At 50.6% G+C, this 23589-nt stretch overlaps 1 protein-coding gene and 1 long non-coding RNA gene across 4 annotated transcripts; one reads left to right on the top strand and one right to left on the bottom strand.

Annotated features, from left to right (window-relative positions):
* Window positions 1-1116: 1116 nt before the first annotated feature.
* Window positions 1117-21159, top strand: RMDN3 (regulator of microtubule dynamics 3). Of its 3 annotated transcripts, none has more exons than XM_032111885.1 (12): window positions 1117-1276; window positions 2772-2973; window positions 3503-3649; window positions 7469-7727; window positions 8447-8549; window positions 9355-9415; window positions 15549-15624; window positions 16409-16486; window positions 17639-17737; window positions 18304-18357; window positions 19257-19337; window positions 19924-21159. In XM_032111885.1, the coding sequence occupies exons 1-12, from the start codon at window positions 1132-1134 to the stop codon at window positions 19975-19977; spliced, it is 1359 nt and encodes a 452-aa protein (XP_031967776.1). In that variant the 5' UTR covers window positions 1117-1131; the 3' UTR covers window positions 19978-21159. The 3 variants fall into 3 exon arrangements, 2 of the variants coding, with proteins under 2 accessions (XP_031967776.1, XP_031967775.1); XM_032111884.1 differs by having other exon boundaries at window positions 7469-7733; XR_004240731.1 differs by lacking the exons at window positions 18304-18357; window positions 19257-19337; window positions 19924-21159 and adding an exon at window positions 14862-14956 and having other exon boundaries at window positions 7469-7733; window positions 17639-17724.
* LOC116445437 lies at window positions 20751-22890 on the bottom strand. The gene is made up of 2 exons (XR_004240783.1): window positions 22499-22890; window positions 20751-21911 (listed from the first exon to the last, which is right to left on the bottom strand). It is a non-coding gene; the product is annotated as an uncharacterized LOC116445437 (long non-coding RNA).
* Window positions 22891-23589: the final 699 nt, after the last annotated feature.

Genomic DNA, 23589 nt, shown 5'->3' with positions numbered 1-23589 from the left:
ATCTGGGAGGCAGCCGGAGCACTGGTGGATCTCATCCATCATCCCAAAGCAGTTTATCACCCTCCAGCTCCGAGCTGGCTGCTCCCAGCTCTCCTTGGACTGGGCTGGCTCGGAATCGCTCCCAGTAATTCACATAAAGGGAAGCAGAAGGTTCTTTGGCTCTGCCCAAACCCCCAGGAGCAGGGTTGGTTTTCCCTCTCCTGAGCGGCGCCTTTTCCTAAGCAATCCTTTGGCTCTTGCAGAAAAAGGTATTTCTAGTTTCAGTGATTCTGGGATAAAGAAGTTCTTCCTGGGGGATCCCACCAGGAATGGAACCGCCCCCCCGCATTTCCTGTCGAGGGGGGAATTCCAGCCCCAGAGGCTTGGGATGATTGTTCGGCCGTTCCTGTCTCCTTTCCCTATTCCACCTAGAATCCATTATTCCCATCCCAAGAACCCGTGGCTCCCACAACCAGCCCTGTGCCCTACTCCCTCACTGCACTAACCCTGTCCTGCTCAGCTCCCTTGGGCATCCCAAATTCCCGTTCTTTGGGCACGTTTGTCCCTCTCTGCTGGAAGCTGACCACCAAATCCAGCGGGGTTTCCTCCCACACCCCCCCCCCCCCAGCTTGGGGGTGTTCTCTGCCAACCCCAAAAGGGTTCAAGGGAAGGAGCGCAGCACCAGCTCTCTCTGGAAACTCTTTCTCAGGAAAAGGGCTTGGATCCCACCTTGGATACTCGGGGGAGCACCCACAGAGCGTCGGGCTCCCGAGACACCCGGCGCGTCCCCCCACACCCGGGTCAAGGTGTTGGCACCACGAGGGGACAGGGGCTGAGGCGACAGCAGGGGCGGAGCCCGCGGCCCTGGAGGGACTTCCCCGCGGAATCCCGCGGGCTCAGCGCCTGGGGGCGGGCGGTGCCACCCGCGGAGGGTGGCACAGAGCCAGGTGCGGGTGCCTCCGGGGCCATGGCCAGCTCCGCGTCCCTTTCCGTGCCACGCCCGGGGGCCACCGCAGGCCGTGGGCGCGGGCTCGCAGCCCCGCGCGCCGATTACGTCACACGCCCAGAGACCCCCCCCTCCCCTCTCCATTGTCGCCTCTCCGTTACGTCATCGCGGCGCGCCGCGGGCGGTGCCGCGCGCCCGGAGCGGCCATGGCGGTGCCGGTGGCGGAGCCGGCCCGGGCCGGGCCCCGGCTGGGGATAGCGCTGGGGCTGGCGGCGGGCGCCGGCATCGGCCTCGGGCTGCTCTGGGCCATGCGCCGCCGCTCCAAGGAGCCGGCGGGGCCGCCGCGCCACGGTACGAGCGGGATGGGGGGGGGGGGCGGGAAAGCCGGTTTGGGGTGAGGGGAATGGGGCCGGGATATGCGCGGTGCGGCTGGAGCGGGGAGGAACTTGCGCAGAGTTGACGTTGGAATTGGAATTGGGGTTGGAATAGGGGGAATGGAGCTGGAATGGAGGAAACGGAATGGGGTTGGAGTAGTGACGAATGGGATTGGAATAGGAAGAGCAGAGGGAAATGCGATTAGAGAAGGAAGAATGGGGTTGGTGATGCCTTTTCCTGGTCTTAAAATCAAGAGTCAGACATGGTTAGAAGGGGAAAAGGGATTTTACCTTGGTATTTATTGTAAGGATCCTTAGGTGCACACGTCCAGGTCATATGCATCGAGACGCACCCCCCCGAGTCTGTCTTTTTTTCCCCCCAACATCGGGTATAACATTATAGGTTTTACTAATTAGCATATCTAGCAAAGATTCCCCAATGAGAGGCTCAAGTGAGCCCCCCTCCCCAAGAAACCTTCCCCTGGATGGTTCTATCTTGGTTTACAGAATATGTTCTGGAGAGGACCTTGGGGTCTGGGGCACACTGATCCCTGGCTACGAAGCTTCTAAAATGTTGAGTCTCTTAGCTTGACAAACAAGTCCAAGAATGTAGGCAAAAAGCACTAGGAATACAGAAGTTGTAAAAAGGTATAACAGGGGTATAAAAGAAAAGGCAAAAATCTTCATGGCATCATTGGAATGAGGGGAATGGGGTTGGAATAGGAAGAATGGGGGAAATGGGGCTGGAGTAGGGGAGAATAGGGATTGAATGCTGGGAATGAGATGGAATGGGGGAGTGGGGCCGGGACAGGGGGAAGTGAGGTTGGGGTGTTGAGCGTTTAGAAATGCTGATTCCGAGCCCTGAGCTGGCTGGGTTTCATCCACGCCTGTGCAAAACTTCGGGAATAGAAAGTGAAACCATGTTGTTCGCAGTGGTCATGGAATAGTGGAGTCCTGGAATGGGTCGGGTGGGAAGGGACCTTAAAGCCCGTCCAGTGCCAGCCCTGCCATGGCAGGGACACCTCCCACTGTCCCAGGCTGCACCAAGCCCCAGTGTCCAGCCTGGCCTTGGGCACTGCCAGGGATCCAGGGGCAGCCACAGCTGCTCTGGGCACCCTGTGCCAGGGCCTGCCCACCCTCCCAGGGAAGGATTCCTTCCCGACATCCCATCTAAATCTCCCCTTTTCTAGTTTGGAGCTATTCCCCCTTGTCCTGTCTCTCCAGGCCCTTGTAAAGAGTCCCTTTCCATCTTTCCTTCAGGCACTGGAAGGGGCAGTTGGGTCACCCCACTTCTCCAGGCTGAACAATCCCAATTGTCCCAGCCTTTCCCCACAGCAGAGCTGCTCCATCCCCCTGATCAGCTCGGTGTCCCTGTCAAGCCTCATATCCCCTGCCAACAGAACTGTGGCCACATTTCCCTCATGGAATCCTGTCCCACTTGGGTCTAACCACCTCGTTGTGCTCTGGTGCAGCCCAGGCCGTGCCCGGAGCGCTGCTCCCGGCGGATGCGGGCGACGGAGCCGTGCCCAGCCCCCTGCTGAGGCAGGACGAGCAGCTGGAGCTGCTGGAGCGCCTGGACTTCGTGGTGAGGAACATCGTGGAGCTGAGGAAGGAGGTGGAGGAGCTGCGGAACAGCCTCCAGCAGCTGGCGGTGGAGATCGTGGGGGAAGTCAGGTACTGCCCCTCTCTCCTGGGCTGGCATCGGGCACTCCCTGGCACGGGAAAACAGCCACAGGATCCCAGGATCCGGGAATGCCTGGGCTGGAAGGGACCCATGGGCAGGGACACCTTCCACTAGCCCAGGTTGCTCCAAGCCCTGTCCAGGCTGTCCTGGAACACTCCAGGGATGGGGCAGCCACAGCTTCCCTGGGAAATCCATTGCAGCACCCTCACAGGGAAGGATTCATTCCCCATATCCAGCCTCAATTTCCCCCTGAAGCCGCTCTGTCCCTCCTGTTCCTGCTGAGGAGGCTGGATGAACATCACACCTGTGGGTTCTCCAGGGATTGTCCATGGAGCACGATTTGCTTCACCTGCAGAGCACAGCATTAGCTCCGTTTGAGTGTGTACAAACAGGACTAAACCACCTGATGAACTCCTTGGATATGGGGGGAGTTGGGTGGAGTCTGCTGGAGAGGAGAAGGGGAATAGCAGATAGTTCACCACCAAATATTTATTCCTCTCCCTTTTTCTTTCCCTCCAGGACCCACCTGGAAGAAACGCAGCGAGTGACTCGCAGGAGGAAGTTCCCCTTCTCCAGGGAGAGAAGTGACTCCACAGGCTCCAGCTCCATCTATTTCACAGCCAGCTCAGGCAATGCCAACACAGATGATGGAGAGAGCGAAGGGGGGTAAGCTGAGCACTGGGACAGACCTTTTAGGGGATTTGGTGCCACATCTGGGCAGTTTAGAACATAAAAGAGGGAATTTTTTTCTCCTACAGCCTGTTTTAGTTTGCTTTTATTACCCTAAGTGTCTTACTGCCAGGGCCAGACTGAGAGATCTGAAACGATCCTGGCTTTTAGAGGAAGGCAAATACACTTATTTTTAGGGTTTTTAAAGGAATTATTTGGTTAAGGAACCTTGCAGAAGGAAGGGAAGTACAAGTCCAGCCTGGCACTGGAGGGAGAGAGTTTAGAAATCAAATTTCCAGACAATGTCTATATCAATATTAATAAATATTATGATTTTTCATACACACATATACATATGTGTATTTTAATGTGTATATAGATACACATAAATATAAATATATATAAATAAATCTATAAATATATGTTTTAGAGTGTGTGGAGAACTTGAGAAAGTTAAAAATGTGTTAGCTAAATGTTCTCAATGCACTGAGATGTCTTCAGTGAGGATATTTCTTAGGAATTTCTCTCCCTGTGTCACACTGATCAGTTGTGTTAAGGTCTTAGGGTTTAAAATCAGGTGAAAACGGTCAGATCACCAAATCAGGGAATATCCTGAGATAGAAGGGAGCCAGGAGGATCATCCAAGTCCAACTCCTGGCCCTGCACATGATGGAAAAGTTCTGTGTGGTGTAAGAACATCATCAAAAGTGCCAATATAGCTGCTGGTTTATACATGTTAGGTAACAAGTTCTCCTGCACACGTGGTTGCTGATTTTCTGAGGAAATGCTGCTCTTTTGTGCCTGAATCTGACCACTTATATAGCTTTTGGGGGTGTGGAAGTGTGTCCCAAAAAACAGGTGGTGCTGCCATATGCGTTTTCCCAGAGCAGTTGGGATGAAATGTCATTTAAAGAGGGATTTTATAGCAGTGGGAGCATCTCAGGGGGAATTTGGACAGCCAAACAACCTGGGAGCTGGTGCCAGCTGGCACTTGGCAGCAGGGATTTGTCCTCCCAGGACAAAGGACAGGGATCTGTGGCTGCCCTGAACTCGTGTTTATCTCTAACAACTGGAGCTGGTGAGGCAGCAGGGAGCTGCCGTGATCTCCTTGGGGTTGTAGAGCTTCATCCAGCTCAAGTGGGTGTTGGAATGCGAGGGGAATTAGGGAGGGAATGATTCATGGTGGTGTAATAGGTAAGGAGGCTGCAGAGCAGATTTGAGAGCTGTGGAGTTGGTTCTGAAGGCAGGGCTTGGCTATTTGGGTAACTCAGATGCACTGAGTCACCGGGGGGGGGGACAGTGGCTTGTGAAAAACTGCTGGAAAAGGGGGTTTTGTCCACACATCCCAGCCCTGGCTGTCCTCAGATCTCAGAAAACTGTAAGCTGCAACAGAGGCTGATAATTCAGAGTTACAGAAAAGGCACCTCCCAAGGGCACAGGGGGTGTATTTTGCTGCAAAAACTCGATAATTTATTGGGAATCCAGTGGTGGCTGGTGGAGTCCTTGCATTTTAATTAACATCTGTAATTAGCTGTAATGACCAGTGTGGGAATTGGTGGATTAGCAGCTCTCACCTGATTTAAAACCTGCATCTCAGGTGATGCCTCACTCTGAGAGGTGTCATAATATCAGTCTGGGCAGGAGCAGCTGCCTGTAGTGTGCAGCGTTGTCTGTTAGGGATGTGGATGTGCTTGAGAGGTAACATTTTCGCGGGAGGAAATGCAAGTTTTGGAAAGAACTGCTGAAGCTTTGGAGCAGGTGCTGGGAGGAGGAACGAGCCTGTAGCCGACAGATGAATTTCAGCTGGGTGTCCCTCGCTGGCAGCTGAATTCTTTGAGTGAGGTTCAGAACAAGGAACCCCCATCTCAGCTTTATTTTGGACCTGAGCAGCTTCTCCAGTTTCAGACACAATTCCCAAAAATCTCACAAGAGTTCTCGGGGGGTTTGTGCTGCTTAATTTCCCTGTGTGGCCTTGGCTTTTGGGCTTCCTCACCTCCTCTTTCCATGGGCTCTGTTTTCCTTCAGGATCGCTGTACTAAAGCATTCCAGAGCTTTCCATCATTGTAAAGGCAGGAAAACAGGCTGTTAACACCTAAATCCCTTAATCTCCCTGAAAACTTTGGGTTTCTTGTCTTTTTGAACTGGCAGAATCCCTTAGGGGCTGGCTGGCAGAAAACAGGGTTGGTTTTCGATCTGAAGGACTGAAATCTTGGCAGCTGCCAGTAAAATGTTGGGGGTTAGGATGGGGAAATCAGGGAATTCAAGGAGTTGGTGTTTAATTCCTGGAAATGAGGGGGTCTAGAGAACTAATAATGTCATTGATATTGAGAAAAGTAAACAAATGAGGGTTTTAATCCAAGCCAGAGCTGTGCCAGTGTCACCTACCCTGTGTTGGTGCGTTATCCATTAATTCAGTGTCATCTCCAGTGTGAGCTGACATCTTGCAGTGTGAGGCTGGTGCTTTATTTCTTGCCTTAAAATGTTTCAGGACAAAATGGTGGGGTTTTGAATGTCTGGCTGAGGGCTGGAGGCTGTGGTGAGGGAGCAGAGAGGGGAATTGTTGAGAATTAGGGATGGTTCTCAGGAGGCTTTGATAGCCAAACGTGTCTTGTTATCTGTTCGTGGGCAAAGCCCTGTCACTGCCTCCTTTGGATTGGGGCTGTGGTCACACATCTGTGTCCCCAGGCAAAGGCAGGGCCACAGGGCTGTCCCTGGGAGGAGGAATGAGCACAGCTGGAAGCACCCAGTGCCCCCAGAGTGGAGGGAATTGAGTTCCAGCAGAACCGCCAAAGTTCTCTTGGGCAGTTATTGACTTAAATCAACAAAATCCCCACGTTCAAGTGCACATTTTGGGATGACTGGCTAATTTGTGCCTGTTCTGTAGCTGAGAGCTTGCAGGTAAAAGTGAGGGGCACAGAGAGTCATGTTTGAAAAGGAACCAGCTCTGTAAGTAGCCTCCCTCCTGCTGTGGTACCACTGCATAACGCTGGTGGTTTCAATTTCAAATTCCCAGCTCGGGTGCTGGGGGAGCTCCATTTTCACCATTTTCAAGAGGTTTGATCTGAGCTTTACAGGATCACCGAGGTTGGGAGAGACCTCCAAAGTCATGGAGTCCCACCAGGACCTCCATAATCCCTCATGTCCTGGTGTGTTTGACTCCTTCAGCTGCTGGTCATCCCCTGGGTTTTTGCACGTGTGGTGAATCCTTGCTGGATTCCTTGCTCGTGGGACATAGTCCTGGTGGCTTCCCAGCTGGCAGTGGGAAGAGGCCATCTAGCATTTGATGTTCAGGGTGATGGAGATCTGAGGTGTTGCCAGTACAGCTGTTGTGCCTGAAATTCCCTGGAAAAGGCTAAACCCCTCAGGCTGCATTTTGCACAGGGCTTGTTGAAGTTCCCTTTTATCACCCATCTGTTTAACTGCATTGTCCTGGCTCGGGTTTTAGCTGGTTAATTCTCTTGTACTGAAGTTAGAAGGGCTGAGAGGGAGGAGCTGACAGGGTGTGCAGGGGAGGTGGGGACAGTTAGAATCCCGGGATGCTTTGGGTGGGAAGGGGCCTTACATCTCATCCAGAGATGAGATTGCCCCCCCCTGCCCTGGGCAGGGACACCTTCCACCTTTGCCCAGGTTGCTCAAAACTGACTTGGGACTTAACTTTGTTGTCACCTTCATCCCTCAGCTTTCTGAGGGGGATATGAGAAATGAGACTGTTGGAGACACTTGGGTTGTGCAGCGTCCTCTGGGATAAGCTAAGATGCTCTTCCTCTCTGAGGAGCAGCTCCTCAAACTGCTCTGGTGCTGTTTTTTCCCCCGAAGTTACACCACAGCCAACGCCGAGTCCGACTACGACCGGGAGTCGGAGCGGGAGAGCGAGGACGAAGTGAGCTGTGACACAGTGAGGACTGTGCGCAGGGATTCCCTGGATCTGGTCCCCGAGGATGAAAACCCTCTGGTCCTGGATTCCACGCTGGAGGAGGGCCTGGGGCAGCTCCTGGAGCAGGCTGACCGCCTGCACAGCGGGGATGAGCGGGACAAGAGAGAGGGGTTCCAGCTGCTCCTTAACAACAAGCTGGCGGTAAAGGTGCCTTGTTGTATTTTCCAGCGCCAGGGGAAGGTCAGCTTGGACATCAGGAGGAGTTTCTTCACTCAGAGTCCACCCTGTGCCCGGTCCCCACCTTGTCCCCAGCCCAGAGCACTGAGTGCCCCCTCCAGGCCTTCCCTGGACACCTCCAGGGAGGGGACTCCAAACCTCCCTGGGCAGCCCCTTCCAGTGGCTGACAGCCCTTTCCATGAGGAAATTCCTCCTTGGTGTCCAACCTGAACCTGCCCTGGCACAGCTTGAGGCCATTTCCTCCTGTCCTGTCCCTGTTCCCCGGGAGCTGCCCCCTCCTGTCAGGGAGTAGTGGAGAGCCGGAAGATCCCCCCGGAGCCTCCTTTTCTCCAGGCTGAGCCCCCCAGCTCCGTTCCCTCCCCGTGACACGCTCCAGCCCCTCCCTGCCTTTCCTGACCTGGAAGCCCAGAGCTGGGCACAGCACGGGAGGTGCCCCTGCGGTTCCCAGCCCGGGGGGACGGTCCCTGCCGTGCTCCCGTGGCCACACCGAGTTACAAACCCGCCCTCACTTCCCTCCGCCGCGCTTCCGCTTCGGCTCCCTCGGAACCGGGGCATTCCAAGGCTCAGACAAATCCCTGCGTGCCTTCAGGTGCGGGTGCCCTGCTCAGCCTTGGTGCCTGGCTGCCCCTGCCCGTGGCAGGGCGGGCTCTGACGGGCCCTGCGGGCTCTTTGTGTTCCTGCAGTACGCGGGGCAGCGCGAGTTCCTGTGGCGCCTGGCGCGGGCGCGCTGCGACGTGTGGGAGCTGACGGAGGACGCGGACGAGAGGAGATCCTGCGCCAGCGAGGGTGAGGAGTTCCCTGGATTCCCTGCCGGGCCAGAGGAGGGCTGGCACTCAGCTGTGCAGCCCCCCTGCCTGCCAGCGGGGCCGGGCAGTTGTTGCTTTTCCCTGTAAGCTGGGCGCTTTAAACAAGTTTTTTGTGTTTAAAAATCGTGCTTTGAAAGAGTAAAAATAGACGGAGACCTGCTTAAAGCTGGGGAAGTTGTTTCTCAAAGCTGTCATCCGTTTCTCTGTGATACTAAAATCATAAAATAAATATGAAATAAACAAGCTTTGGCTGTAGCACACTGGGTTTTCCGTGTTGCCAGCACGTGCAGACATAAAAAAATACGTATTTTTAAATTTGCTTAGGGGAGTCGCTTTAATTTCATCCCCTCGTTCTTCTTTACTGACTCAAAGGTGCCTATGAGGTTTTGGGTGAGTCAGAATAGAACAAAAATCATCTTTATTATGGTTAAGATGTGCAGCAAAAGATACTAATCTAAATAATTTCTGCCCTGTTTATTATGCACAGAAGTTAGTTAATACTATAGCTAATGCAATTATTCTTTTCTGGAAATCAGTGGAGCCATTTAAACATGGAATTTTAAGTTCCGTATTGTCCTTTTAGCCATGAATAGGTGCGTAGTTGTCAGCTTTTTGAGCCTGCCAGAGGATAAAATTATGTATGGGATGTTTTCAAGCCAAACGCCTTGTCAAATTAACAAATATATGACTTTTATGCCATTATGTTACTCTGACACCGTCAGAGCAAGAAACTGGGAGAGAAAGCAACTGAATTTCTTACCTCTGGCTACTTTTTTGTTTTCCAGGGAAGGAAGAGCTGGAACTTGCCTTGCAGAAATGGGATCAAAGTGCTGAGTGCCACCAGTGGTAAGTGACTGTTCACTTCTTGCTTTTAAGAAGCGTAGGAAAAGGATTGGAAGGTTTTTGTGAGCTGAGCTGCAGTTAAAAAAATAATAAATCCAAACCCTCCAAAAACTTATTTGCTGTTACTTGCACTGTGCCACACGTGGTGGTTTTCCATAAAAAGCCATTTTTAACAGCTTTGCTTACTTGGTGTAAGGAATGACTTGACAGGCAGTAGGTTTGGTTGTGATGACAGGAATAAATTTGGTGTTTCTTATATTAATTTAATGATGAGTTTCTCTCTGAAGAGTTCTGGAGGAAAAGCTCCCAAGTGGAGCTGCTTCGAGGCAAGAGGGGATGTGTTTGACTCCATCAGCCAGGCCTGGGAGTGTGGGCTTGGTGCTGTGCCAGATTCCCTGTTTTCCTCTTAATTCTGGAGGAAGGAGAACCATCACTCTTATCAGACAGGCATTTAGAGTCTCCTGGAAGTGTGAATTTTTAAGTGTCCTTTTTAAAAATTATCCCAGAAGAGAGTTTGTGGAGTGGCACAGATATTTGTGGAGATAAGGGAATGTGCTTTTCTGTTCCCCTGGGGAATTCCTCCGTGAGTGGTGTTTGTCAGCAGTTGTTCTGAAGGACTGGCAACGCTTAAATTAGAGTAAAAGGGATTTTTTTTTTCTTTTTTAATGACAATTATTGGGAGAACAGGTTGCTGAGTGTCTTTACCAACCAAGATCTGTGCTCTTGCAATGAGCAAGTTTGTTTGAAGGATTGTTTTGAGCTACTGGCACCTGAATAGATGCCTTTATCATTTTAGGCTGTATTTCAGCTGCTGGTGATGAATTACTGCTTTCCATTGAAGCTTTGATAGGAAGGAGGAATTCGGGGCCAGGAGAATCTCCAGCAGATTGTGGTGTTGAGCTCTGCCTGCTGGTTTCACATCTTCCAATGAATGGGGTTTAGTTGCCAGGGCGAATCTTAAACTTTGTATTTTACAAAGCCAGGTTCTGCTCCAGTGTCCAAATATTGACAGTTTTGCCTTGTAATTCCAAGTTTGGGACAGTTCTTGGCTCCTCAGACCCCTTTCCCAAACAGGGATAAGGCTCCTTCCTGCACAGCTACATCTTGCTTCTGGCTCTGCAGGGCAGCTGGAGAAAGGAGGCAGCAGAGCAGCAGCATGTGGGAGGCGTGGGATTTCCTGGGAATGAAGATGTAACTCCCTTTATCAGCACACAGATTATTGTTTTCTGCCGCGAATAGAGCAGGAAATTATTCCCTTCCCAGCTCTGAGGTGGTCACAAGCTGGCTTAATTGCAGTCTTTCTTTATGCTAATTGAATTTACCCTGGGGAGAAAAAACAGCAGAGGCTTTAAAGGTTTTTTTTGGGGTGGATTTGATGCCTCAGCTCTTGGGAGAAGTGACCAGAGAATGCTGTTCACATTTATTTAAATTACAGTTTTATTCTGTCATATTTCTCTCTAGTGACTAACTGCCTTGCTGAAGACCCTGATCCTTTATTATCTCCTGTCACAGGGGAATAATTTATTCTCTCTCACCACCCATGTTGTCTTTCCAGTATTCTTCTCCCTCTTCCTTGTAGTTTTTCAGACAAAAGTGGAGGAATTCAGTGCAGGACACAAGCTGTGGGAGTGGCATGGCTTTGTGCTGGTGTCATGGTCCTTTGCATTCTTCCTTCTACACACAGCAGTCAACATCATCTTTCTCCTTCCCACTGCATCCTAAATGGCCACTTCAATAGAAATATTCCAAATATTATTATTACCCAGTTATTTTGCTGCCTCTCCACGCAGGCTGTGTGAAGCCTGACGGTGCAGCTCTCCTGGGCTGCATTTTTTCTGTGTGAGTTTTCACCCAGAAATCAAATTTCATGTTGATTTTCTGTTTTATCAGTTGCCTCTTAAAAAAGTTGGTGGATTCCTTCAGATGAAGTTGTGCTGGTTTTTTGTGCTTATTCGTTGTCTTCTGGTGCTTATTCATTGTCCTTTGTTCTTGTTATACCCTCCTGCTGCCCAAATCATTCCTGGTTTTTTGAGGTGCTGAGGAAGACAGGAGTACTTAGCCTACAGTTACAGCAAGGAAAGCTTTCTCCCCCCAGTGCCTCGTTGTTGTTCAGTCATCACTGACATTTTAAAGCAACAAAGAAAGAAGATAACTTAGGGGAAGGGAAGGATTTCTGCTGGGAGATCAGTTCTGGCTGCAGCTCCTTTGGGGGCTGCATGGTTGGGAGGATTTGGCAGCAGGAGGAAAAGTGGTTTCTCAGGAATGACAGGGAGGGCAGTAAATGTCTGGGGCTGTGTGTGGCCTGGCTTTGGGATCTGCCCAGACACAAAGGAGAGGCCTTTCCTGGCTCTGGTGTGGGATGTGGGACAGAGCCCTCCCTGTCACTGCTGTTGGAAGCCGGCCGGTCCCGAGGGAGCCATCTCCGGGCGGAGCGGAGCGGGGATTTGGTCAGGGCTGCACAGACAAGCCAGCCTTGTGCAGAGGGACTGACCTCTGCCCCTGCTGCCCCTGTGAGAGCTGCACTGAGGAACAGGAGCGTGGGAGCTGTGTTGGGCATTGAATGTGCCTGTTGGGTGCCTTAGGAGTAGGCTTGTGTATGAGAAGGGAGGGATTTACAGGGAATGATCTCAGAGCCTCTCTGCTCCTGACTTGCAGTTACCTGGTTCTTACCTGGGATTTAGACACCAGAGTCATTCCCTGCTTTGATTGTCAAAGATCTCTGAGCAGGTAGAATTTATGTCCATTTAAACTGATTTCTCCATGAGCTGATTTCAGTTCTCAAGTAGGACAGAGCGAGCTCCTACGTCTGTTCTTGCTTTTAGGGATGGATGGATGGATGGATGGATGGAGCATCAGTGGTTGCACAAACCTCTCAGAAATGAATTGAGAAACAACTGTGGCCTTGTAAAATTCCCAGCACATTCCCCGTGGGTGTTTGCAGCTTTAGGGATCAGGAAAGCAGAGAGCGAGCTGTGGATTTGCCTTGGCTTCCATTCCTCTTGCTAAAAGTAATATTGGAAGTGCAACCAGAGGGATTTCAGGGAAATCTGAGGAAAATGGTGCAGGTGCTGTGTCAGGAGCTGTAGTTTGAATTGGGCACCTTGCCCTGGAAATGAAGCGCTGCCGGCTGAAAGCCGTCGTTGTGGGAGGAATAATAAACTCCAGCCCCCTTGGAGTTTTCCTGTGTGTTCTGGAGAAGTGGGATTGGGTTGGATGAGTCTCCAAAATGTGCCCTTTCTTCTGGAGAGTCTGGCAGTTCGGTGGAATGTCTCGGTCACCAGCCCTTGGCAGTTCCCGTGGGTACATCTGGCTGTCCGTGGGCAGATCCTGGATTTTTGAAAAGGCACAGCATTCCCAATACACCTGGGAGATGGATTCATTGAACACCTGGCAGTGCTTCAGGATTTAACTCTTGGTGCATCACTGCCCAGATCTGGCCAATCTTGAGCTGCATTCTGGATTTATGAGCCGAGTGTTTTCCGTTCCGCAGGCGGATTAGACGGAATTTGCTGTCAGTGTGATACGGGGCAGCTCTAGGAACAGGTGTTAGGAGATAGTTCAGAATGTAGAGGAGGGAAAATAGCATGGAATTAGAGCTGTCTGAGTGCATGCCCCTGACTTGTCTGCCCTGGAAGGTGAATTCAGGCATGTGAACATCCAGAATACAGGAGCTCTCCCATATGGATGTTGGTGGGCTGTAAGGAAGGGGCAACATCAGCCTTCCCCACTTTTTCCTTCCATCTTGTCTCCCCTTGGAAAAGCCAAAGCTTTTTTTCCCAACCTCTTCATGATCAGCTGGTCATTAAACCTGGGCTGGGTTTCTGGGAATTCTGCTGTGTCTCCCAAGGTACCAATTCCCAATTAAATTCTTACTTTAATTTTTGGTTGTTGCAGTCTAAATCCCTGCCTGCTAATTCCCTGTCCCCTTACTCAGGTGCAGGGACTCGCCTACATCTACCCAGTGCACCTTCAGGAAGGTGAAAAACTGGGAATGCTCATAAAATATTGGGAAAACTGTCTTTGAAGTGGTTGAAGGAGAGAAGAGCTGTGTTTGGGCTGGCAGAGCACCCTGACTGTGGAGGGGAGGTCCTGCAGGCTCTGTATTCCATGGCAGAGTCCTGCTTCCAGGGAAGTCAGCGTGCAGAACCCAAACAGTCCTTCCCAGTCCTGAGCCTGGGGATTGAAGCTGGAAGAGGAGGCTCTCTCTGCTGGGGGTTCCTGCTTCCACAGAGTTTATTTCCTAAAAGATGGGGAAGTGCTGAGCTGAGATTCCTGTGGGAAGTGGTGTGTCAGCAGCTTAGTGAGGAGTCCAGCTGATGAATCAAGGGAAATCCTAAGGAGAGCTTTGGATGGGTCTAAGCAGTGCTGCACGGGGCACACACCGGTTACAGGGGATGAAAATCCACCATATATATATATTTAGGTTATTTCATGGCATCAAAATGGGACTGAAATTTAATTTACTGCTGCTTTTATGCTTTTTCATCAGCATTTCACCAGGCTGTTAAAAACCCCCTGGAATTTTTATTTTACATGAGACAACTGCGTGATTTATTGTCTCAGAATATTTTATCTCTTGATCTTAGAGAATAACCTTTTTATTGGCTTGTATTTCTCAACCCCTGTCGTGCTGTGGTTAGGGATGTGTAGTCCAGGCTGAGGTTTGTTGGGAAACAAAGAAGATCCTGAAAACACTTGTTCCATCATCTGCATTCAGCAGAGTGGGACAGTGGAGCCGTGAGCTTTTCCAGCTGGCAGGAAAAGGCTTTTGTCCCATAACACACTGATCTGGTGATCCTTGCCATTACCATGACAAATAAGAATTTTAGAGCTGAGCCAGAGCTTCTCCACAAGAAAATTAACAAATCAAAGGAAGAGATTTAAGGCAAATTGGTAAATTATTCAGGAAACCGCAGCATTGGAAATGGAGCAGTGAGGGGATCTGTGGGATTTTGTGACTCTGAGGAAGGTGTAATTGGAGATTTAAAGGTCTCCTGACAGATTCCTGCATATCTGCTGTCGTTAATCATGCCCAGGGATGCTTTGGGATATTGATGTCGGTATCTGGCAGCGCTGGGGTGTGGGTGTAGGAAAAGGGATTTTATTTGCATCTTTCTGCTTTTCAGCTTTAATTTTTTGCCAGAAGGAGCCATGTTATTCATTTGTCTGTCTGTTCCACCTGATTTTTTTTGAGCCAAACTCAGAGAAGGGATGGAAGCGTCCTCTATTCCCAGCGGGATGAGAGAGGCCAAGCTTCCATCTGCATGTTCTGTCCCACTTGAGAGCTGAGTGATTGTTTCTTGGGAAGTGATGCAGGGAGGGAGGTTTTGAGCCACTGGGCTGCAGGGAGGTGAGATGGGAGGGTGCAAATCCACGGGGAATTCAAATTAACCTCCTTGAATTCCACATCTTGTGCAAGAACTGATTTTGCTGGGGCCTTGCTTCTCAGGCTCACAAGTCACGGTCTCTTGCTGGACAAAAGGAAATGGCTTTGCACTTTCAGCACTGACCTTGTGTTCTCTGTTTCCCAGCTGCAGGATGTAGGTAGGTGTTCCCAGTATTTCCCTGGCAGCAGAGCTGGGCTGCTGCAGGAGGAGCTCGCAGTGCCCCGTAGTTCCTTAGGGCTGCTCCTGGTCTGCCTCTCGCTGCAGTAGCTTCAGTGTGCTCTGCTCTGTGTTCTGTCACAGTTTTCCCTGCTCAGAGAGGCAGTTCTGGGTGTGGAAGTGTGCTGCTCCTGGTTTGTAGCCATCAGTGCAGCGAGTTGGTGCCTCACACCCAGCCCCTCCCGCTGCCTCGTGCTTCCAGCTCATTCCTTCCTGGGTGCTGCATTTTGCTGCTTATGTCTCTTCCCTGGGAGGGATGTGCTGTGTTCCTTGTTTTCCCCACTAAGGTGTGAAGCTTTACTGCACTTCACAGAATCCTGGGATGGTTGGGGTTAGAAGGGGCCTTAAAGCTCATCCTGTTCCACCCCTGCCATGGGCAGGGGCACCTTGCACTGTCCCAGGCTGCTCCAAGCTCCCTTCAGCCTGGTTTCGAGCACTTGTAGGTCTTCCTTCTGCAGCCACGGACAGCAGGTAAATGTGGATTAAATGTGGATTTAATCCCAGCTGGCTCATGCAGGTGTGTCCCCGTGCAGGTTCGCCATCCTGTGTGGGCAGCTGTCGGAACACGAGAGCATTCCCAAGCGCATCCAGGCCGGATATGTTTTCAAGGTGAGTGGCCAGGAGGTGCTGGGCTTTGTGTGGGAATCAAACACTTACTTCTGCAGCAGGAAATTGGGAAAATTGCCTCCAGTTCTTCTTAGGGAAGCAGTAGATCTCAGAGATGCTGTGAGTGGGTGGTTTGGGGTGAGGAAGCTGATTCCAGCCGTGCCGTTTGGGAGTGCCCGGGCTGGCTCTGCCGTTTTACACGCTGTAACTGCAGGGAAAAAAGAAATCTTGCAAATGAATTTAGGTAAAGCATGACACTGAGAGCTTGAAACGTGGAATTATGACGGGGTGATAAGATACAGCTCCAGCTTGTCTCCTGTAAGTGCCTGTGAGCAACCCACACCCTCCCGGGAGCAGTCGCTGCTCAAAGAGGATTTCATTTGCCTGAGATCCCTGATTTTTATTCCTGTTATTATTACTGTTATTACAATGCCTTGTGGGTGTTCCAGGGGAAAAGGATGCACGGGGAACAGGCCACAGGTAATTGCTTCCCCATCAGCCTTTGACATGACCAGTGAGGTGGTTATGGCACAGCTCTGGAGTGGGAATAAAATGCAGGGCAGCTTCTTGTGTGTGCAGTAACTCCTGTTGCTGAGGCTGGAGGAGTGCTGCTGTTCCTTGCTCACTGAATCCACTCTAAGGAAATTTGGGATCTCTAGCTGTAATTTTACAGATTGTGACACTGAAGTTGTGGATTTCGTCCTTTCCTCTTTCCCCACCTGCTCTCGTGGGTATTTTATTTGCTTCTGACAAAGGTGTGACGAGTGCTGGTGATGCTTTCCCACAGGAGCACATCGATAAAGCCATTGCCCTGAAGCCACAGGACCCACAGCTCTACTATCTCCTGGGCAGGTGGTGTTACCAGGTAACAGAGCTCATCATCACCTCCTGGGCAGGCCTCTGAGGCATTCACAGCTCCAGCCTTGGGTTTTTAGTCACTGCTGGTGGCATGGGAGGTGAAATGGCAAAGGGTGGCTTAGGAAAAGCCCGAGCTGCAAACTCCTGTCCTGTTCCCAGTGCTTTGCTCTGTAAAAACAACCTTCCTTCCATCTCTGAGCACGCAGGGATGTGGTCAAGGCCATCTGAGGAGCTTCTGCTCGTGGTACTGGTGTGGGATGTGCTGCGTGTGTCCCCTCTGCCCCTGCCCCATGGAGCTGGGAGCAGTGTGCCAGCTGCTTTAGGGAAAAGCTTGGAGTCAGATGCCATCAATCAGATTTAGAGCCTAAAAAAGGGAATGAGAGTCTGCAGTTGCTGTTCCATTTGTGCCACTGGAAAGCACTTTGTCGGGAATGGAGCCACGGTGCAGAGGTTGTAGCTGGGATAATTGACAGTGGCAGTTGCAGAGCAGCCCTGAGCTGAACTGCTGGGAGCTCCTGGCTCTTTTCCTGTGTGGAGAAGGAGCCTTCCTTCATGCTGAGCCTGGAGCTGCTGAGGCCATGGAATAAAACCATGGATGGAGAGGTGTGGTAGTGCTTCATCTAGTCTGCTTTGTCAGGATTACACAGGGTTAAACAAGGTGTTGTCAGAGGGATGTGGAGGAGTCCCCATCCCTGGAGGTGTCCAAGGAATGCCCAGACATGGCACTGAGTGCTCTGGGCTGGGTCACAAGGTCAGGACTGGGCACAGCTTGGCCTCCATGGGCTGGGAGGGCTTTCCCAGCCTCAACGATGCCGTGATTATCCAGTTGGGAAGGCTTCAGCTCGCCTCTCCCGAGGAATCTTAGGGTGGGGGAGCAGGTTCTTGTGGAAGGTTTAGGCTGGGAGGAGGGAGGACACAGCCGGGGACCGGTGTGGCTGCAGCATGGCAGGTTGGGATTTGGGACCATCCAAATCCCAGATGTGTGGAACTGCAGAAGCTGCCTCGGGACAATGGGGTTGAATTCTGTGGCTGGATTTGGATGCTCCATCGGAATATTCCGACTCTGCCGAGGGGTTTGGCTGCCTCCTGGGGGCTGGGCAGGCCGCTGTTCCCTGCTGCTGTCGGGCGGGTGGGCCAGGTTGCCCTTTCCCCTCTGCAGGTTGCCCACCTGGGCTGGCTGGAGAAGAGGACGGTGTCGGCGCTGTTCGAGGCCCCGCCGACGGCCACGGTGCAGGACGCGCTGCAGAACTTCCTGCGGGTGAGGGAGCCTGGGAATCCGCCGGGAAGGGGCATCGCTGACCCGCCCAGCTGCCAGCGTGGGATGGGCTGCTTGGAGCCCTCCCTGCTGCTTCCCCATGGCCTGGGACCTGGGCAAGGAACGCTGCAGAGAGGGAAAGTCGTGAAGTGTCCCATTCCAGCAATGGGATGTTGAAGGTGTCAGAGCCCAAAGTGTTGGGGATGGGTTTGGGGGTTGGTTTTCCTTCCTGAGGCTGCACAGCAATTCCCTGCTCAGTACTGGATATGTCTGGGCTGTGCCTCAGGCTCTGGGAACGCTCGTGGAGGTACATCCTGTCATTTTAATTCCTCTCCAAGGATTTTACTTCAGCCTGGCTGACTTTTCCATTTCCACCTTTTCCAGACAACTGCTTGAAGGTTTCAGGGCCACAGTGCTTTATGTATTTATGCTTTATGCTCCCTCCTGCCATCTTTTTTTTTTTTTTTTTAACTTGAAGAGCTGCAGGAAGCCTGATGTAAGAGTTAACTGTGTCCTTGCATATCCTAATGTCTGCTCTTCCCTGTCACACCCTCCCTCTGTTCCTGTAGGTCGAGGAGCTGAGCCCTGGATTTTCCAAAGCAGGAAGAGTTTACATTGCCAAGGTAACCACTCACTCCTTGTTTGTTCAGAGGGTAAGAAACACTTGTATTAAAAATCACCTTTGGCTGTGAAGTGCTGACCAGGTGGAAAATACTCCATGCAAGAGCAAGATTTTATAGGATGATAATATTTCCATTTATTTTTAAAATCTTTTTAGGCCAAATCACCTTGTAGAGGCTTTTGAATTCAGGTTTTTAACAGATGAAATTCTGTATGAAGCAGGAATGGTGACTGGGCAGCCATGGGCTGGGATTCAATCCTTCACCACCACGACTTCTGTGGTGATACAGCCAGAGAATCATGGGGAGATGTAAAGGATAAAGTATTTCTCTTTCCCTGTGCAGGTGGGGAGTCTTGAGCCCTCTTGCTGAGGGGTTTTTAGCACTCACTTCCTTTTCCTGGGTGTATTTCATGGTCTCCAAATACCTCCAAGACTCTCTGGGCACCCAAAATCTTTCTGTTTCCTGCTGCTGGTCACAAGGAGAATATTTCAGACCTATTCCAGGACCCTGAGACTCCTGTAAATATTATATTACATTTTTAACAGCCTGGGGAACAATGTGCTCCCAGGAGAGAGGTTTTCTGGAGACAGTGGTGTGAGGAAGAGGGGAAATAGCAACTGGAAATCAAAACAGAGCTTTGAAAAGGGTGAAAGCCACAGGGACACCTTGAAATCTCCAAGCAAAACCCAATCTCCTTGCCCGAAATGAAAGGGAGTCAAATATATTTGATATTCCGAGATCTGGTGGTGCCTCTGAGGCCCTGTGAATGAGGGATGCTGCAGGGAATGCCGGTGCCAAGGGTTGAGAGGCAGAAACAGCTCATTTAGCAGTTGCCCAGGTACATTTGCTGCCTGATTTTTCCCCTTGCACCCTTCTCCCGTTCCCTTTTCCCTTCCCAGTGCTACAGGGACCTCGGGAACACCTCGGCGGCGGTGCTGTGGATGAACCTCGCCTCGGAGCTGCCAGCGAGCACCAAAGAGGTAACACTCAGCAGGGACCCTGGCATGGGCAGAGGGCAGACAGGGACTCCGCCCCTCTGCTCCGGTGAGATCCCAGCATCCAGCTCGGGGGAGGACATGGAGCAAATCCAGAGCAGGGACAGGTTGGCTGGAGGGAGGCAGCACCTCTGCTGTGAGGGAAGGCTGAGAGAATTGGGATTGTTGCAGTGACAGGAAAGATGGAGAGAGACAATTTAGAAGGGTCTGGAATGACAGGAAAAGGGGGAATGGCTTCAAACTGAAAGAGATTGTGCTTGGATCAGGTATGAGGAGGAAATTCCTTCCTGGGAGGGTGGGCAGGCCCTGGGACAGGGTGCCCAGAGCAGCTGTGGCTGCCCCTGGAAGTGTCCAAGGCCAGGCTGGACAAGCCTTGGAGCAACCTGGGATAGTGGAAGGTGTCCCTGCCCAGGAACTGGATGGGCTTTAAGGTCCTTCCAACCCAAACCGTTCCAGGATTCCATGATATGCTTAAAAACTGATTTGGGGTTGGAGAAAAAGAAGGGAAATGAGGCTTCTTATTTGTTTCAGTTGAGCTGCACATTTATCTTTTCCCCTTTTGCATTTCCAGGATGCAGAAAGTGAGAAGGAACTTGAGGAGATGCGCTCGGTCTGGGAGGAATAATTTTGGAAAAACTCATCCCCCTGGATACTGCAGAGACAGTAAAATTCCAAATGGATTTCATGATCCTGACAATTCTGAGTGCACTTCATGGATAAGCCACAGGAGTTTGCAGGAAAACATCTTGGAATTGATGGGATAAAATTGTGCTTTATTCTCCTTTGTAGAGCACTGCATGTGTTTGATTTTAGGATCCCTAAAACTGTTGCATTCCTAAAAATGGGGGGATATGTGGGGGTTTATAGGTAGAGTTTGTGATATAAAAATATTTGTGGTTATATATATATATATATATGGCAGATATTTGTGAGTTAGCTAGTTAGTGATATAAATATGTATAATACATATTTTTATATATGTGTGTATCAATATATATGTATATTTATTTATTATATATATATATATATATATATGCACATATATATTTTATGTCACACACTCTGCCTGTGTGAAATCCTTGCTGGTGAGCTCCCACTTTATTCCTGAGGAAAACTTGAGCCAATTTTTTTCCAGTTTATTTGTATTCTCTTTTCCTTAGTAATTAATTGAATCAGTTGGAATAACTGATAAATGCCTGTTGTAGATGTCTAGGACGGATCAATTTCCAAGCAGGACCAAGGAGCTTTCCTGCACAATCCAGAGTGGATTTTAAGAGGTTCATTAGTCAAAGAAGTGAGGAACAGGATTTTAAACTTCAGGATTTCTTCCCAGTGATGCTTCTGTCTTCACTCACACGAGGCTGAAAACTTCTGTCCCTCCGAACTGTGCTGCTGTGGTTTAGCTGAGTAGGTACTGATCAGGGACCAGGATAGAGGAGCAGGAAGAGCTTGTGGCAAAGCTGATGCTTCCCTGTGCTGACCTTCTGCCACTGACCAGATTTATTCTTTTTGAATTAATTGTCTCCTGAACTAATGAGGCAACGCCGAGGAGGTGAAGCTGACCACTGACATTCCTCTTGCAGCTCCTGGGGACCAAACAGGAACAGGGAATTGTGCTGGACGCTGACACAGCTGGGGAAGGAAAACCTGTGTTGTGGAATTCCCCAAGGATTTATCAAAGCTTTGTTGATATCCCTTAAAATTCCAATGGCAGCTACTGAACACTAATTCCTGAACGTCTGTTTTATGCTCAGGTGGTTGTGAGGGGTAGAGCAAGGAGTGTGAGAGTAAAACATTCCTTAAATCACCTTTTTGGTCCCTTGCACTTGCATTTGTTGCTTCCTGAAAATAGCACTGACGGGGAAAAGTGCAGCAGACTCCAGTGGAAAAACTTCCTGGATTGCAGGTTTGGATGCTGCAGGGTTGGGTGACGGGCTCAGGGCTGGCACTGGCCCTGGCACAGACGTGGGGGAGGTTTGGGAGCAATGGGAGGAAAATGAGGGATGGTGCTGGATGGAGTGATGGGCCTGTGCTCGTGCCAGTGCAGGTGTGGCCTTTGGCACCTTGTCAGGAATGTGGCAGCAGCCCCAGGAGCAGGCTGGAGGTGAGAACTGGGGCTGTGTTTGAGACTGACCAGCTCAGCTCAGTGTTTACCTGTGGGGGAGTTTGGCCCCCCACGCTGAGTTGAAGCGGGATCAGGGTGACAGATGCTGCATTTTGGGCACCCTGAGAGTTTCTCTCCCCTTGGAGATTTCCTGCGGGGATGGGGCAGGGCAGGGAGCAGAATTAACCCTGCACCTCCCGTGGGCACTGCTGGCCTTTGTCTCTCTGTTGTGCCATCAGCCTGTGGGAATTTGCTGCTGCCGCTGCCACCCCACCTGGGGCTGCGTGCTCCTGGCAGCCCTTCCCAGCCCCACACCCGAGCTCCAGCGCTGCCTCTGGGCTGGGTTGGGAGAGTTTGCTGGGAATGTGCCTCATCCCTGGGAGTATCCTTTCCTTCCAGAGTGGATGGACAGAGCTTCTGGGCTTGTCAGCTTCAGAGTTTGCTTGCAAAAGTCACTGCAGGGAAGAATGACAAGGAGGTTTGTCAGAGTGGTGCTGTCAGACCCCACCTGCCAGTCTGGGCTTTGGCTTGGAGGTTGTTGTGTATTGGCCCTGCAGGGAATCAATGTCCCCTTCCCACCTCAGCCCAGCAGATCCCAAGGGCTCTTCCTGAAATACTTACTCTTTGCTTCCCTTTGGGATAACTTAATCTGCACCCTTCCATGAGCAATTCCTTGGCTTCTCCTGGAGAAAACCCCACGGCAGAGGCAGTCTGCAAAGGAGCCCAGAGCTGTGCTTGGAGCAGAGAGTGCTGAGAGCTGCGTGTGCCTCTGCTGCCCCAGGCTGGCAATATCCCCATGGCACAGACTGGGCAAATGGGATTAGAGGGAGCACAATCCCTTCCTGGAAGAGGTTTTCTCCTGTGCAGATCAGGCACAGGGCAGGAAGGGAACTTTGGAGATCAGCTGCTTTCCCCCAGAAAGCATCACTCCCACCAGCATGGATGACATGACCTGTGCCCAGCGCTCACCATGCACCCGGCCAGAATCAAGAGCAAAGGTGGGTTTGAGCACTTGAAATAACTTTGAAAGAGAAGAAATCACCTTTTGCTGCTTCTTTCTTTCTTGCAGATGCTGGGATTGCCTCTGTGGACATGTGCTGAGCTCTCCCTGCAGGGAACTGTCAGGCCTTAACAGCTGTGAGGTTGTGTTCTTCTCAGTGGAAAGAATTATTAATTAATTAATTGCAGAAATGTTTTCTGAACCTTTCCCCTTTCCTGGTAGATCTTCTCTCTCTGCCTCTGAATTTACAGCTGTTCCCTGGTATCATTGGCCCTGCCTGAATTCCTTGCAGCTCCTCACTGGGAAAACCTGGGATAACTTCGAGGGGAGAGAGGAGACATTTTTAGCTGAAAACCTGGGGTGACTGAGAGGGGACACAAGAATTGTTTGTGTAGGAAGATGGGAGGGGATGTCGAGGGGAGCGAGGTGGCATTTTTGAGGTAAAAGCTGAGGTGATGTTTAGGGGAGAGAACATTTTTGGGGCAGAAAAGAGTTAATATTGCACAGGAAGGAAAAATTGGGGGGTAAAATTTGATGTAATCTGTAGGGGACAGAATGAATATTTTGGAGCAAAAATGAGTAGTAGACAAATAAGGAAAATTTTGGAGGCAAAACTTGACAAAATCTCAAGAGTAGAGAATGAACACTTGGAGGGAAAAATGAGGTGATGAGTACTGAGCATGTGGGGAAAATTTGGGGGCTAAATCTGAGCTAATCTCTAGGGGAGAGCATGAACACACTGAGGTAACATGAGGGAATCAGTTGTGGGCAGGTAGGGAAACTTGTGTAAAAATAACATTAAATCAGCTGTAGAAAGAACATTTTGAGATAAAAATGAGGTAAGCAGTAGTAGACATGGAAAACTTTGGGGGTAAATCTTGATAGAAGCTACATGGTAGAAAGTAAATAAATATTGAAGGAAGAATGTGGGAATCAGTAGTGGACAGGTAGGGGAATTTTGGGGGGTCAAACTTGAAATAATCTAAAGGTTGAGAATGAATATTTTGAGGTAAAAATGAGGTAATAAGTTGTGGGCAGGTAAGGAAAATTTGGGGGTTAAGTTAAACTTGAGGTAATCTCTAGGGAGAGTGTGACCACTGACATGAACTGAGGCAGTCACTGGGGCTAGGCAA

Source organism: Corvus moneduloides, chromosome 6 (genome assembly GCF_009650955.1).
Source record: "Corvus moneduloides isolate bCorMon1 chromosome 6, bCorMon1.pri, whole genome shotgun sequence".
Classification (NCBI taxonomy): domain Eukaryota; kingdom Metazoa; phylum Chordata; class Aves; order Passeriformes; family Corvidae; genus Corvus; species Corvus moneduloides.
Note: the sequence above shows the minus strand (reverse complement) of the source record. Positions and strands in the feature narration are given on the sequence as shown.